A 16,331-nucleotide genomic window follows, 5' to 3' on the forward strand; every position below is an offset into this window, starting at 1 on the left:
AAAAAAAAAAAAAAAAAAAAAAAAAAAATTACCTTATATAAAAATATTTGAGGTTGTAATTTTTTTTTTTTTTTTTTTTGCTGGGTTTTCTTTTGCACAAATCGGAATAAAGTTTTGTAAAAACTTTTTTTTTTTTTTATAAAAAATGTTTTTCTTCTCCGCAAAAGTAAAATAAAACTTTGTTCGGAATATAAAAAATACACAATCTTCGTAGCGAGCAAGTAAGGAAGCATCTCGTATAAAAGAAAAGCAAAAAAATTTTCTTTTCTTTTTTCCTCCTCACAACAACTTTAATCGGATTTAAGAAGAAACATAACCGGGGGAAATTTTTATATACATAAATTTTTTTTTTTTTTTTTTTGTTTTTCCTTAAAGATTTTTTTGTTTTCATCGATCAACCAAACACATTTCCCTTCCTAACTCGATCGATGACAATATAAAAAAATCGATAAATTTCTCCCGTAAACAAACGAATTGTAATTTTGTATTAATATCCTTCCTTCTTACTCCTGTTGCTGCAGCAAAAAAAAACAAAAATAAAAAAAATTTCAAATGAAATGACTCAGCGACTGAACTATTGCCAATCGTTTCAATTAAAAAACAAGAAAAAGGAACATAAAGTCGTAAAAAGAATGCAAATTTCGTTTGTTTGGATCGATTGTCTGTGTTAAGCTTGTGTAAGCACACAGCAGGAGAAAGTTTTCCACCGTTGCGAAATGTTTGATAATTGTTTAAAATTCGACTTCGTTCGATTGGAAAATATAATCAATTTATTTGTTTTAAACAAAACAAAAAAAATTGCTCTGGGATAATTCATTTAATTAAAATATGACTTTTTTTTTTGCCTGCCTGCCTTCCTTTCTTCCTTCCTTCCTTTCTCTCTCTCTCCATCTTCCCCCGCAAAATAGAGTGTCGATGAGAATACATATGACGCGTGAAAAAAATAAAACCGTAGGGATTTGATTATTATGCGTGGGAGGAAATAAAACGGAAAAGAAGAAAAAAAAAAATTATATATATATATATATATATATATATATATATATATAGGAAACCGATAAATTTCCACGACGAATTTAATTTAATTTATTCATTAAAAAAAAAAAAAAATATTATTTTTGTCTTCGGGTATGTGTGTGTGTATTATCAACGACCAAAGTTAAAGCTCTCTCTCTCTCTCTCTCTCCCTCTCTTTCTCTAACAGGTTTATTCCTTGGCGTCAAACGTTCAAATCCTTTTATTCATTACGTCTTTATATTTTTTTTTTTTTTGCGGTTACTCCATTTTTCCGACATTTTTTTTTTTATGTATACATAAACAAAGTTTTGTTTTTCTCTCCCTCCCCCTCCTCCCCCAGTATTTTAACCCGAGCTTTAACTATTAGACAAAATTTAAGAAAATTCCAATTTGTGAGTGACAAAGAGGGGGAAAAAAAAAAATTTACACCGAAAGGTCGTAATGTCATTCATGATTTCCCTTAAATTTTCCGGATTCATTTTCAAAATTTTCAAACGAATTTCCTCATTCGAATTTTCTCGATTTTCCCTAATAATATTATTTTCTCAAATAAAAATTAAAAAAAAATAAAAATAAAAAAGAAAGTAAAATCAAAAGAAAATTCTTACCTCTTCGTAAAATCTTAATTGAGGTACAGGTTCTTCGCAACAATTTTCACAAAAATCTTTAAAAAGAAGATAACCTGAAATTAAAAAATAAAACATAAAATAAATAAATAAATAAATTTATCCATCTTTTTCCCTTTTTTATTATTTTTTTCATTATTAAAGGACGAATCAATAAACTCATACCGATAAAATCAATCAACCGGAAAAACAAAAACAAAAAAAAAAAAACTAAGCAAAAATTTTTTTTTTTTTTTTTTGGAAAATTTAACCCAAGAGGAAAATAATAATTATTATTTTTTTTACCTCACGTTTAACGAACCTAATTTTTCTTTTTACCTTTATTCATTATTTTTTTAAAAATTTAATTTTCCAAGTAAAATTTAATTGAATTTTTAATTTATATTTAAACGATTCAATTTATTCAAATGCGGGGGTGAAAGGAGCCGCCCAAAAGCTCAAAACAAAATAAATACTGTCGATATTTTCTAATTAAATGACACAAAGTGAAAATGACATTTGAACTTCAATGCGTACGGTTGTAAATTTTCATTTTGTCTTCTGCTTTTCCCCTCTCTCCTCCCCTTTCGACATCCCTTTGCGAGAGGGGGAGAGAGAGAGAAAATTGATCGACCACGTTTCTTTTTAGCTCATACAAACAACAAAATTTCCATCATTCAAACCTTTTCATATTGTCATTTCTTTTCCATTTTCCAACTTTTTTTTTAAAATCTTTTCCCGGAGAAAAGAAAATGAAAAAATGAGAGAAAAAATTATTATTATTATATTATTATTCGAATAAACATTAATTTAAAGTAATTAAAAAAACAAATTAATTAATATTTTATTTTTCAATTATATCAAATTTGTGATAGTTAATTATTTTTTCTATTTTAAAAAAAAAAAAAAATCCAATACTCTTCTTCTTTTTTCTTTCAATCCTTTTTCCTTTCCTCCCTCCCTCTCCCCCTTTTTTTAACCTTAAAAATTAATTTTTAATGGTGAAAACTTTAATTAAACGAATACAAATAATAATAATAATAATAAATTTTTACTGCGTTTAAAATTTAACGTTCGACAATTAAAAAACAAAAAAAATTATTATTATTATTATTTATTATAACATATAAATTTTTCTTTTTTAATTGTTCCTTTCGTATCATCAGTCAAATAAAATAATATTTTTCCTTTTTAATTATTTATTTTATTCTTGACAAGAGAAAGAGAGAGAGAGAAAAAAATTTTGTAATCATTGGTTATTTATTTATTAATTTTTCTAATTTTACACATTGATTTTTATTCGTCGAATTCATGATTCGAAAATTCAATTCGAAACACACAAAAACAAAAACAAACAATTAAAGAAGCGTTTGTTTAAATTGTAAAAAACATTTTTTTTTATTTATTTATTTGTTACTTTCGAATAACGCTCATTTTGAAAAAAAAAAAACAAAAAACTCGCGTCCCAATTAATTTAATTTATTTTATAAAAACAATTATTATTATTATTATCTTCACACGCTAATTTTTTATCACGATAATGATGATGATGATGGAGATGGTGATGATGATAATATTTTTATTATTGTTATAAGTGTACAATGATTTATTAAAATATATTTTAACAAAAGGTGACAAATATTAAATGTTACAAAATAAAAATGATTAAATGCACAAAATTAAAAACAACAACAACCACATTATCATTGAGCCAAGTTTTATTTTTAAATATATTTTATCGATATTAAAACAAATGAAAATTTTAAAATAAAACAAAGTAGGAAGTTAAAAAATAAATAAAATAAACGTACATTTTTTCCCCGTTTTCTCTCTCTCTCTCTTTCTCATCAAAAGGATTTTCTTTTAAAAACGAGTGTTTGAACATATGATTTCCGCGATTGAAAAAAACGTGACTGACACGTGGAAATATAAACATTATTACGTAATTAAATATAATATAATCACTTACTTACAAACACTTATGTTAAGAAATTTTTATTTAGATTCTTTTACGTGGGAAAATTCAGGGACGATGAATGATTTTGAATGAAATGATGAATGATTTTTAAACGAAAAGCAACAAAAATAAAACTACTGAAGGAATAAAGAAAATATACGACGCACAAAAGAATAATTAATATTTTAATAAATAAATATATCAACATTTACACCAACTCCCCACGAGTTTTCTCTTCATATTCGGTTTATAAAAAAAAAAAACAGGAAAAAATTTTTTCCATTTTTTAATTTTTTTTTTTGGGTTCGAATCAATTAACGAATTTCTATTTCGCCGCCCCTTCAACTTTTTAAATTCAATAAAAGTCAATCACACGATCAATCATCCACCAACATTTTTGTTATTCAGACATAATAATAATAATAATGGGATATTTGATTATAAAAAAAAAAAAAAAAAAAAATTTAATATAAATGCTTTTTCTTTTAATTATATGTATTTTTTTCCTTTGATGCACAAAATTAAATTTAGCATTCGCAGTTTTCCTTTTTTCTCATCTAAATAACATTTCATTCCACGTCTTGAAATTTTAAAATTTACAACACTTTTAAAACCATTTCATCATTCACAAAATAATCTACTTTTTTTTTTAAACAAGTGCCAACAAAAACTTGGGCGCAAAAAAAAAAAAAAAAAAAAAAAATTTACGAATACGACTATCCCGCATAAAAATCCCGCATTTAAAAAAAAGTAATAATAATGATAATAATAAAAACGTACCAATTATCAGGCGAAAAAAAAATAAAAACTTGTGAAATGACAATTTTTAACAAACCCGAACGTACTTGCTATAAACCCGTTTAAAAAAAAGTACTTTTTAACAGACTTAAAGTAGGAAAAACTGATTAAAAAAAAAAAATTAAACCTGAAAGCATTGTAAATTTGAATTTTAAAAAATCAACGTTTTTTTTTTTTCTCCCAAAACGGTTTGGGGTTTTTTTTTGCCCCCCTTTAAAAAAAAAAAAAATGATTTTTTTGGCCTTTGGTTTGAAATTTTTAAACAAAAAGGTCCGTAAACTTGTAAACAAATTTTTGAAAAAAAAAAAAAAAAAAAAAAAAACGGGCAACATGGGTTCGTTTGAAATAAAGGGTAGTACAAAATGATGACCCCAAAAAACAAATTTACCCCCAAACCCCCCCCCGCCCCCGCACGCCCGCCCCCGCAAAAAAAAGAATTTTTAATACATTGGGGCCAAAGGTCCTTAAAAAAAAAAAAAAAAAAAAAAAAAAAACCTCTACGAATTTACATGGAAATTTTTTTTTTTTTTTCCTTTTTTTAATTTCATTATTTATTTAATTTTTTTTAAACTCAATTTCGAAAGTTTAATTTTCCTCGATTTTTCCTTTTTTTCTTTTTTTTTCTGAAAATTTAAACTTGCCGATGTGCGTTACACGCGTAACCATTTCCCTCTCCCCTCCCTCCTCTTCATTTCTCCCTTCCTTTCATTTTTTAAAATAAATTTATTATTTCAAAGAAGAAGAAGAAGAAGAAAAAAAAAAAAAAACCTTCCTTAACTTGAAGAATGTCAAAAAGAAAATTCTTAAATTAGTTTTTTTTAAATAGATTAACTAAAGAGTTTTAATGAATATAATATTTACAACAAACGGAGAAGAAAATTTTTAACTAACTAACTAACTCGGCTCAACCCCGTGTTGTTATTATTATTATTTCGTTATTTTATTAAAAGAAACGGAAAAAAAAGAAAAAACATTTTTTTTTTTAATTAATTAATCAAAGAGTGCAAAAAAAAAAAAAAAGAAAAAAAAATGTTGGCCGATTTCCTCTTTTCCTCTACATTAAAAAAGAAAACGATGCGTGCAAATTTATTTGTTTATTTATTTATTTTTCGCTCGTTTTCATAACAAACGTAACACTTTTCACGCATAAGTTAAACGTAATTTGATAATTTGATTGATAAATCCTAAACCGATGATACTAATTCGTGAAAATTCGAAACATTTAAACGTCACTTATATCAAATTGTAAGGCATCAACATCATCGCCATCATTATTATTTTTTTTATATTCGAACAAAAAAAAAGGAAAATGAAAGTTTAAAATTTTTCAAACAAACAAACACGTTTCGCGATTTCTAATTTTCATCCCCTTTTCCACCCCTAAAAAAACTAAAATAAACCAAGTTTCAACGTGAACATCTCAATCAATAATCATTGGTGCTTCGAACATAAAAATTCCATTATTCACAATCCCGCCATTTTTTTTTTCCGGTCTCAACAAAAAAAAAAAATAATTGAACAAAATTTTCCCCTTAAAAAAAAAATCTATCGACTTTTATAAAGTTATCATCATTATCACTTAAACATTTTACGAAAAAATTTAATCAAAATAATAATAATATAATTTTAATAAAATGATATTATTAATATATATATATATATATATAAAAATATAATGTTTATTTATACGGCAATAAAGGTTTTCCACCGTAAACTTATTCACCTCGTAAAATTAACTTTTTTTTTTTTCTTTTCTTTTCTTTCCTTTTTTTTTTTTTTAAAAAAAAAAAAACTTTATTATTAAGCGATAATGGAAATCGTAAATTTATTTTTATTAAAATTTTATTTAAACCCCCTCCCCCCCTCTTCCCCCATCACCTCTTCCACCTTTCTCTCCTCCTCCAAGAGAAAAAAAATTTTTTTTAAATAAATAAATAAATAAACAGACAATAAACGAACGTTATTACTCGTTAAATGAAAATTAAAACAATAATTTTAACTGATTTTATAATTTTTTTTTTTTTTTTAATGCGACGAAACTAACATAAAATTTATTTTTATTAAACGTTTTAATTAATAACCCAAAATATAAATTAAAATAAACTTTTTTATTTTAATAAATAAATACGTAAATAAAGAAAAAACGTTACGAAACGCTTTCATTATTATTATTATTATTAGGTAACGGGGGGAAAAAAGATTTTCTTTTTTTTTTATCCCTTTAAATTTAAATGATTACGTAGTAACGCGCCGATGGATTTTATTTGTTAATATATATATAAAAATTCAGTGTGTGCGCGTGTGTGTGTGTGTTTGTCCCAAAAAGTTTGTTTGTTACGTTTTTTCTTTTTCTTTTTTTTTTTTTCCTCATTCTCACTATCATCCTTTTTCTCTCTCCTTTGATTATCCTTTGACCTCTTTACAAAAAAAAAAAAATACTAAATAGAAAATTAAAAAACAAAAAGTTCAAAAATGTGTGATTTGAAATTAAATAAAATAAAATTCTTTTTTTTTGTTTTTTTTGAATGTTTTTCCCGTTAGAATTTCAATTTACGTCAAACCAAACAATTTCCCCATCCCCCCACTTCCCCCCGGTTTTTTTTACATCTTCAATGTAAAACCGTTCAAATTAAATTAACAAAAATTTGATTTTTTCCTTAAAAAAAAAAAAAAAATTTTCGTTCGTCGCATAACGATTCAATATGAATATATATAAATTCGAATTCGGAAAAATTATTTTTAAGGGATGCCGTATGACGAGGAAGAGAGAGAGAGAGAGAGAAAGAGAGAGAGAGAGAGAAAGAGAGAGAGAGAGAGAAAGAGAGAGAGAGAGAAAGAGAGAGAGAGAGAGAGAGAGAGAGAGAGAGAGAGTAGAGAGAGAAAGAGAGAGAGAGAAAGAGAGCAAAAAATTAACCGAAATGAAATTATAAATTGAAAAGAAATTTTTAAATTTGGAAAACGGAAGTAAAAAAACTAAAATCACCTTTCGCCATCGAATTAATTTTTAACCCGTCGAAATAAAAATAAAAAATTTCGTTTGTTTGTTTGTTTCTTGTTTGTTTTTTTATTTAATCGGTTTTACATTTTATTTTCAATAGTTGGATTTCTTCGACCTTACAACACACACGCACAAACACTTGTAATATTACCATCCCTGTGATTGCGGTGGGAAACAACATTTTTTAATTGACGTCAAATCGTTTGAATGCCAAGTATTTCAGGTTCAGTCAATTTTTTTTTTTTTTAACATCATGCATTTTTCATATTATATTTTTATCAAAAAAAAAAAAAAAAAAATTCAATGCCACAATTTACATACGTAACCTAAACGAGAAAAACTTTTAATACTAATTATTTTACATGTAACAGTATTGACTTTCAGTTTTTTTTTTTTTTTTTTTTAAATTCCCTTTTACCGTCGTTTACTTAAAATCTCTACTTTTAAATTTTCTTTCCCGTTTAAATTTAAATTAGTTACGTAATAAAATTTATTTATAATTGAAATAAAAAAGGTTATAAACGTTACACGTGTGTATACACAGAAAAAAAAATTAAAGAAAATTAAGTATAGAAAGAAAATAATTTTTTAAAGCGGGGGGCGCATATACGTGTCCGATGAATTTTCAAAAACCCAACAACCTAAAAACGTTTTCCTATGCAATTTTCGCTTGTGAATTTTTACGCCTCTCATCATCATCATCATCATCATCTCGGCCTCGTTTCCAAGGCAACCCCAAACAGTTGAGCTTTCGAGTAATAATAAAGAAAGTTGTAGTAATGTTTCCATTTCCACGCATTGTTAATAAATCCGGTTTTGGAATTTTCTCCAATTTGTTTTAGCCAATTTATTATTATTATTAAATAATTTCCTATATGATTACAATAAAAATCGAAAATAATTCACGTTTTTTTTTTTTTTTAAGTTAGTTTTTAACAAAGTGTTGTTTCACTTTAAAAAATAATTAAATTCGATGAAAATAAAATTTAAAGTTAAATAAAAAAAAAAAAAAAACGGAAAAATTTATACGAAAATTCATTTTCTGTCGTTAATTTTTTTTTTTTTTAAACGTTTTTCGGTCTATATATAAACCCAATAAATGGCCGCCGCACATAAACCTAATTATAAACAACTCAAAATAATTTTTTAAATTAATTCAAACGCTTGTTTTTTTTTTTTTTTTTTTTTTTTTTCTTTTTCCCGGTTTCCCTTTTTTCAAGGAAGGGGAGCCCCGATTTACAAAAAAAAAAAAAAAAATTGAAAAAGGTAAATAAAAAACTCGCGAAAACAAATCAAAGTGGGAAATTATAATAATTATTTAAGTTTTAATAATAATAATAAAAATCGATACATCAGGTGTTATTGATGTAAAAAAAAAAAAAAAAAAGAAAATTTGAGACGGTAAATAATGCAAATATCAATTGCGATTCTGTTGAAATAAATTTATTATCGATTCGCCAACGTAATCGATAAATCAATATCGAATATTATTAAAATAAAAAAAAAATTATAGAGGGATTTGAAAAAATTTTATTATTTATCTTTATTTCCTTAAATAAATATACGCATTAAATTTATTCTCATAAAACTAACCTATAACCCCCACCCACCCCCATTCAATAAAAAAAAATTAACCCAAATAAAAAATAAAAAAAAATTTAAAAACCCGATAAGCGCTTTTTTCGAAAAATTTTCCCCGTAAAATTCTTTTTATTTTATTTTTCCTCGATCGGAAAATAATAAAAAAAAATAAAATTTTTGTGCACGAACCTAATCCTCGCACAATTTATTTAATTTTTCAAATATTGAGATTAAGTGCCGAAATTAGAAATCATTTACATTTAAATTAAAGCTTTTTTTTAAAAATGAAACAAAACAACAACAACAAGGAGAAGAAGATGATGAAGAAGAAAAAGAAAGCCAAGGATTTTAATTTAAAAAATACATTCAATTACCCTCTTCTAACAATTCTCTCGCAATAAAATTAGAAGGCCATGTTGTTGTTGTTGTTGTTGTTTTTTCTATTTTTCCTCCTCCTTGAATTCAAAAAAAAAAAAAAAAAAAAAAACAGACAGAAACGACTTAAATAAATAAATTCGAATAATTATATTTTAATAATTAAAAACAACTCGATAAAGGAAAAGAAAAAAAAAACAAAAAAAAGATTTTATATATTTTTTTTAATGTCGACCATCGAGTTCTTAAAATTAAAGAAAATCATGTTTTTTGTTGTCGAAATTGTTACGAAATCAAATATAAATTATTTACCAAACACACGAATAGAAAATCGGATTTAATACTTGATATCTCGTCTCTCTCCCTTTTTATTTATTTGTAAACAATCGAATAATAATAATAATGTGAAATCATTTCATTTTCAAATTTTGTAGTTAAAATCAAACAACTTCAACTTGTAGCATGACTTCATTTTCCAAGACGTACAACACAAATGATTTTTTTCAATAAAACCATATTAATATTTTCTCATATTCGAAAAGTTAAATGATGAAAGCGCGAGGAAAAAAATTAAATTAAATTTTTTTTTAATTGAATTTTTATGATAGAAAAGTGGGAAAAGACGGCGAAGAAAGCGAGAAAAACTTTAAAAAGTCGGAAGCTATAAAAAAATAAAAATAAAAAAAAGAGAAAAAATTATAAGCGTACACGTTTACAACACTTACTTCTCTCATTTTGAACACATGTGTACTACACCTTTGTTAAAACACAAAAAAAAAAAAAAAAAAAACCAAAACCCTGATTTAATTATCGTTATGTAAAAGTTTACAATATAATAACCTACAATTACTTTACAATTTTTTTTTTTTTTTTTTATTTCAACTGTTTCGCTGTTGCAAGTAATGGTCGTCGTAATTAATGTACAAAATTACAAGTATTTGTACAGTTGTCAACCCTTCCTTTTTTTTTTTGCCAGATTTTTGAATTAAACGAGTGCGCGCGCCTCAAAAAACTAGTATTTCCCGTAATACAAAAAAAAATGAAAAAAAAATTACGTATCTAAAAAGTGTACGTACTCAAAGCATTGCTGACACGTCGTTTCAATAATAATAATAATAAAGATAATATAAAAAAAAAAAATTGAAGTTGAAAAAGTTTTTTTCGTTTTGTGGTAGTACACGCACGTCGAGACAAAATGACTACATATATATATATTTTATATTAAATTGTTATTGAAAATCAAAACCGTGAATGCAAACATAAAGCACAATATCATAAAGAGGAAGAAAATACCACGAGGAAAAACCCTCCGGGAAAATAATGAAAAGAAGTGAAATGAACAAAAATATGGAAAACCGAAAAACGTCAAAACCTCATCAAACTCGGCATTGAATTTGAACTGAAAGCTCGAGCTCAATAAAGGAATTTTCCGCAGAGGAAAATTATTATTATTATTATTATTAACAAAAGAAACCGAAATACAAAAATTTAACTTAATAATCACATAATATTTTTTTTTATTTTTTTATTTTCGGGGAGTAAAGGGGGAGGGGAGAAGGGGGCGGGGGAGAATGAAAAAAGAAAAGCTTAAGTCAGCGTTTTCGTTCATGTAAAAATTTTAATAATTTTTTTAATAATTATTAAATAAAAACAAAATAACAAAAAAAAAACAAAAAACTTAATTAAAATATTTTTTTTCATTATCTTATTTTTTGTCGTTTTGAAATAAAAGTTGGAGGAAAATTTTCCCCCCCCCCCTTCCACTCTCCCCGTTCGAAAAAATTATTTTTATCATCATCATCATCATCATTATTATTTTTGTAGTTTAAAACTTTACAAATAATAATAACAATAATAAAAACAAAACGAAAATTTTTAAAACGATATACATATATTTATTAGATTGAATGAGACAACGAATCTTATTAAAATAATAATAATAATAATAATAATAATAATAATAATAATAATAATAATAATAATAATAATGATAATAATGATAATAATAATGATAAACAATTTTTGATTACAATGAAAAACGCAACGAAAAATATTTGAAATTTTTTTTTATTTTTACCCTTTGACGATAGGTAATATAAAATGATGATGATGATGATGATGATAATAAAAAAGAATTTTGATTGAAACGTTTTTCGAATAGATTTGAATAATAATAATAATAATAATAATAATAATAATAATAATAATAATAATAATAAACTTTAAAAAGAAAATATTATTACAAAAAAAAAAGAATAATAATAATGATACGAAACAAAAATCAATTTTCCTATTTTTTTTTTTAAAAAAAAAAAAACAACACAATATTACTTTTTATTTGGCCTTCTCTTTCATTCATTTATTCATTCCCTCATCCCTCTCACCTCCCCCCTCCTCTCTCTCTCTCTCTCTCTCTCTCTCTATTATCTTTCCCATCCTCCCTCAAAACCGATATTTTTTTTTTAATGTTGTTCTCTTTAAACATTTCGATCTTGACGCTAACTTTTACATATTCATTTTATAAAAACGAATGAGAAAAATAACAACAAAATTTGAATAATTTGGGTAAAATGCAATTTCAAATCAATTATCTATCTCTCCTTTGTTTAAAATTTTCTTTTAAGCTTTAAGCTTTATTTTTTTTTCTTCTTCTTCTTTTATCGTCCCTTTTTTTCGTTTTTTCACGAAATGTTTCAAAACAAAAATTAACAAATAATAAAAACCAATATGGCGGGAAAAAAAAAAAAAAAACAAACCGTAACGTTACTTATCATTATTATTTTTTCAAACTTTAAAAAATAATTTTTAAAAGTTAAATCCGTGTAAATCAACAAACTCTAAATTTTTCTTTATTCCTTCAACCATCATTAATTTAGGTTACACAAAAAAAAATGAAAAGGAAAAAAGAGTAATCAATAAAATAAGGACAAAACAAAAAAATAAAAATAAATAAATAAATAAATATTACGATTTTTGTCGATTTCATTTATATAAAACCAATAATTAAAACTCGTTTTAACAACAACGAATAAAATTTTTAAAAAAAAGAAAAAAAGAAATAAAGAAAGAAAACAAATTTTTGATAATAGGTCAAAGCCAAAATATTTATTTTAGGTCAAATACAAAAAAAAAAAAAAAAATTGCATTGTCGTTCTCCTCAAAAAAATTGTTTGTTTATTTATCACCCTATAATAATTATAACTGCGGTGCATTTTAGTGGGCTATAAAAAAATTTTTTTTTCTTTATTGTCGTTAAAAAAAAAAAAAATAGGATCAATCACTTTGCGACCTAAAAAAACAAAAAAAAACCGAAAAAGACAAAAAAAATAAAATTTTTTTATGGCAGCACACTTTGGAAAAATTTTCATACTTAAAATTATTTTTTAAAAATTCGATTCCCCCCAACAAAGCAACAAAGAAAAAAGGTCGTTAATCATTTCGACTAAATTTTCGACGATTGTAAAAATAATCTATTAAACGAAACAAAAAATTAAAAAAAAAATATTTCGTCTGCTGCTAATATTTGTTTATTTTCATTACGACAGATAATAACGATATTATTATTAAACATATGACAGACAGAACGTATAAAAAAAAAAAAAAAAAAAAAAAAAACAATTTTAAGCTTCTCTCAAACAATATTTTATTACGCTTTAATAAACAAATAAACAAACCAAAAAAATGAATTTGAATTCAAACGTGGGGGGCGGGGGAAATTCTTTTGGTAAAAAGATAGTAAAAGCACTCAAGATGAAATTAGTTTTAAACCAAAAAAACCCATTGAAATCATGTCGTTTGAAAAAAAAAAAAAATAGGATTTGATAAAAATAAAAACAAAGCAAAAGGATAAAACATAATGAGTAAGACAGAGAGAGAAATAGAGAAAAAAACAAACTTACCTAAAATTTGATTGAAAATTTTATCAAAGTTAACTTCGCCCTTTTTTTCCAGGTACTTGTGCATAACGCTTCGCACGCTAAAAACAGAAAAAAGTACATAAATAATTTATTATTATTATTATTATTATTATTATTATTATTATTATTATTATTATTATTATTATTATTATTACTAATAAATAAAAAAATTAATAAAATTTTTTTAAATTGTTGATAAATTTAATTTAAAATTTATTAATCATCGAGACCTTCGGTCTAATAACCGAAAAATTACACGAACAAAATTTTATTTCTGAGTAAAAAAATATAAAAACTTGAAATTTGAACTTTAATTAAATCTCAAATGCAGGTTAAAGTTCTGACAAAAAAAAAAAAAATTTTGTTATAGCAAACAATGAAAAGTTTTATAATATTTATATAAGGTATAAAATAAATCCATTGATTTTTTTTTATTATTTTTTTTTGGCAGAATTGGTTTCATTTAACAAAATCGATGGTAAATTTTATGAGAATTTTTTTTTTTTTTTTAACGGTTTCTTCTTATTTAATATAAACAAAAAAATTTAAAAATTTATTTAGGTGAACTATTTTAATAATCCCCACAAACAAACAAACGCAAAAAAAATTCAAAATATTAATCCATGGTTTTTTTACTCACGAGAAAAAATTATACTAAAAACTATCCCTGAACATTTTGATATAAAAAAACAAAAAAAACTTACATCACATAAGAGGGGAGAGGGGAAAGAGGGGGGGGAGGGAAACAATTGTTTCCTTAATAATTTACAAATCTAAAAAAAAAAACTATCATAGATCATCTCTTCAATTTAAATGAGTGAAATAATAAAAAAAAAAAAGGCCGATTTAATATTAACATATAAAATATGAAAAAAAAAAAAAAAAATTAACATTTTTAAATTATTCGTCTGCTTTTTGTATAAATAAATAAAAAATAATAATAATAATAATTCAAATGTAAATGTAAATAATAATACGCATTTTGATTTTTTAATTCTTTTTTTATTATTAAACACTTTATAATTTTAAAATTTCTAAACTTTTTTTTTAAATATCTCCAAGCTAATAAATAAAATATTTTTTAAAAACTAAAAGAAATAAGAATACCAAAAAAAAGGAAAAAAGGAAAAAATTTACAAAGGTTTTGTGAACTTTTTTCCTTTTCACTTTTTTTTTTTTTTTAAAAAATACTTTTGGAAAAGAAAAAAAAAGGTTTTGTATTTCTCTATACAAATATGTGCGTTATAATTTCCTTTTCCTTTTTAAAACTATACATTTACGAATGTAGCACGATTTTAAATATAAATTTAATTTAAAATATTTCGAATAATGATAATAATAATAAATGGTTTTTTGAACCGCATGTAATAAAATTTTTATTTATTTATTTTTTTTTCCCCCCTAGAAATTGGATTTTATAAAATTAAACCAAAGGATTATTAATAACTTAAACAATTTTAAAATAAATTGAAGGGTCAACAACAACAACAATAAAAAAAATAAATATATTGTTTTCATAATATAAAATAAAACGAACAAATTATTAAAAAAAAAAAAAAAATACGTCAGAATATCATCATTGGGTATGACGCAGATTAAATTTAATACAAAAACTAATTCCCCTCCTCCTCCTCCTCCCCTCCCCTCCTTCTCCTTCCTCCTCCCTAACTTTTTTTGTATTCTTCAATCAATACAAAAGTTACATCTTTATTTATTTATTTATTTATTGTTTGTTATTTGTTTGTTCAAATAAGAAAAATAAAAAATAAAAAAAAACCATTATTATTAATTTATATTTATTGAACGTATAAATAAATAAAATTTTTATTTTATTTTATAAAAAAAAAAAATTAAAATTCTAAACGTTTCCAAAATAAAAATTTGAGCTTTTCTTTTGTTTTTTGTTTTTCCTTTTTACTTTTTCATTTTTTTTTATTAAAACTTTTGTGACGAAATCTGTCGTTGAAATAAAATAAAAATAAAAAACAACAGGAAAAGGAAAAAGAAAAAAACGAATAAGAAATCCCCCCCCCCAAAAAAAAAAAAAAGTCTTTAAAAATTTTTTAAAATATTGATTGAAAACAACATTTTCAATTTCGACGGGGGGGAGTAAAAAAAATTTTTCCTTTCTAAATTTTAATATATAAATTTTTCAATACATAAAAGTTTAAAACAAAAACAAAAATTTATTTCGTTTTTCTCCTTTCTCCCATTTTTTTTTTCGTTTTGTTTTTGACCTTTTTTTTCCCTTTTCCTTCCCCTCCACCTTCGTTTTGTATATTTTTCGCATGTAGAAAATTCCTAACAAATAAATAAATAAATAAAACCTAATCTGAAAACATATTTTTTTTCTTTTTTTTCCCTCTTACTCTTATAAATTCTATTGGAAGAAAAAGAAAAACAAATGAAAAAAAAAATTTCCCAAGAGTCAAAATTAATAAATGTATTGATCAAAACAAAAAAAATTTTTTTTTTTAATACTTTTTGTTTTCCTAAACCAGTTATAAGAAAAAGAAAAAAGTTTTAATAGTTGTAAAAACTTTATAACAAATTATCGGATATTCCACACACAATGGTAAATTAAAAAATTAATTAACCTTTTTTTTTTTCTTTTCTTTTCTTTTACTTTTCTTTTACTTTTTTTTTTTTTTTTTTTATTAAAAAGTTTTTATAATTTTAAAAGCAAAATTATTATTATTATTATCATCATTCATATTATTACGGTTTTCTTTTTTTTATCAGTATTAGTATTAATAAAAAATTCAAATTCGTTAAAAGCAAAAAAAAAAAGAAAATTTTTTATTAAAAAGAATTTTCTTCTGAACTAAAATTCAAATCAAAAAGCAGAAAAATAAATAAATAAATAATTTTTGACATTTTAATAAATAATTAAAACCCCCAAATTAAAGTTTAACAAAAAAAAAAACAACAACAACAACAACAAAAACAAAAACTAATATTTTCATTCAAAAAAAAAAAACAAGAATTAAATGACCTTATTATCAAATCGGGGGGTGGGAGGTGTCTGCGGGGGGAAAATTAACATTATTAACATTCGATTACGTGAGAAATTTTCAATAAAA

General features: G+C 23.8%; 1 protein-coding gene across 1 annotated transcript in view; it reads right to left on the reverse strand.

Moving 5' to 3' along the window:
• The window catches only part of Phum_PHUM014910 (cAMP-dependent protein kinase catalytic subunit, putative), a gene marked incomplete at both ends in the record, with an annotated part of 33,940 nt that overhangs the window by 13,995 nt on the left and 3,614 nt on the right, over nt 1-16,331 (reverse strand). The window contains 2 exons of the mRNA XM_002422756.1: nt 1,626-1,699; nt 13,231-13,307. Coding sequence (XP_002422801.1) covers nt 1,626-1,699; nt 13,231-13,307 — 151 coding nt within the window. The remainder of the gene's footprint in view (nt 1-1,625; nt 1,700-13,230; nt 13,308-16,331) is intronic.

The sequence above is a fragment of the Pediculus humanus genome, genomic scaffold (assembly GCF_000006295.1).
Source record: "Pediculus humanus corporis 1103172107371 genomic scaffold, whole genome shotgun sequence".
Classification (NCBI taxonomy): domain Eukaryota; kingdom Metazoa; phylum Arthropoda; class Insecta; order Psocodea; family Pediculidae; genus Pediculus; species Pediculus humanus.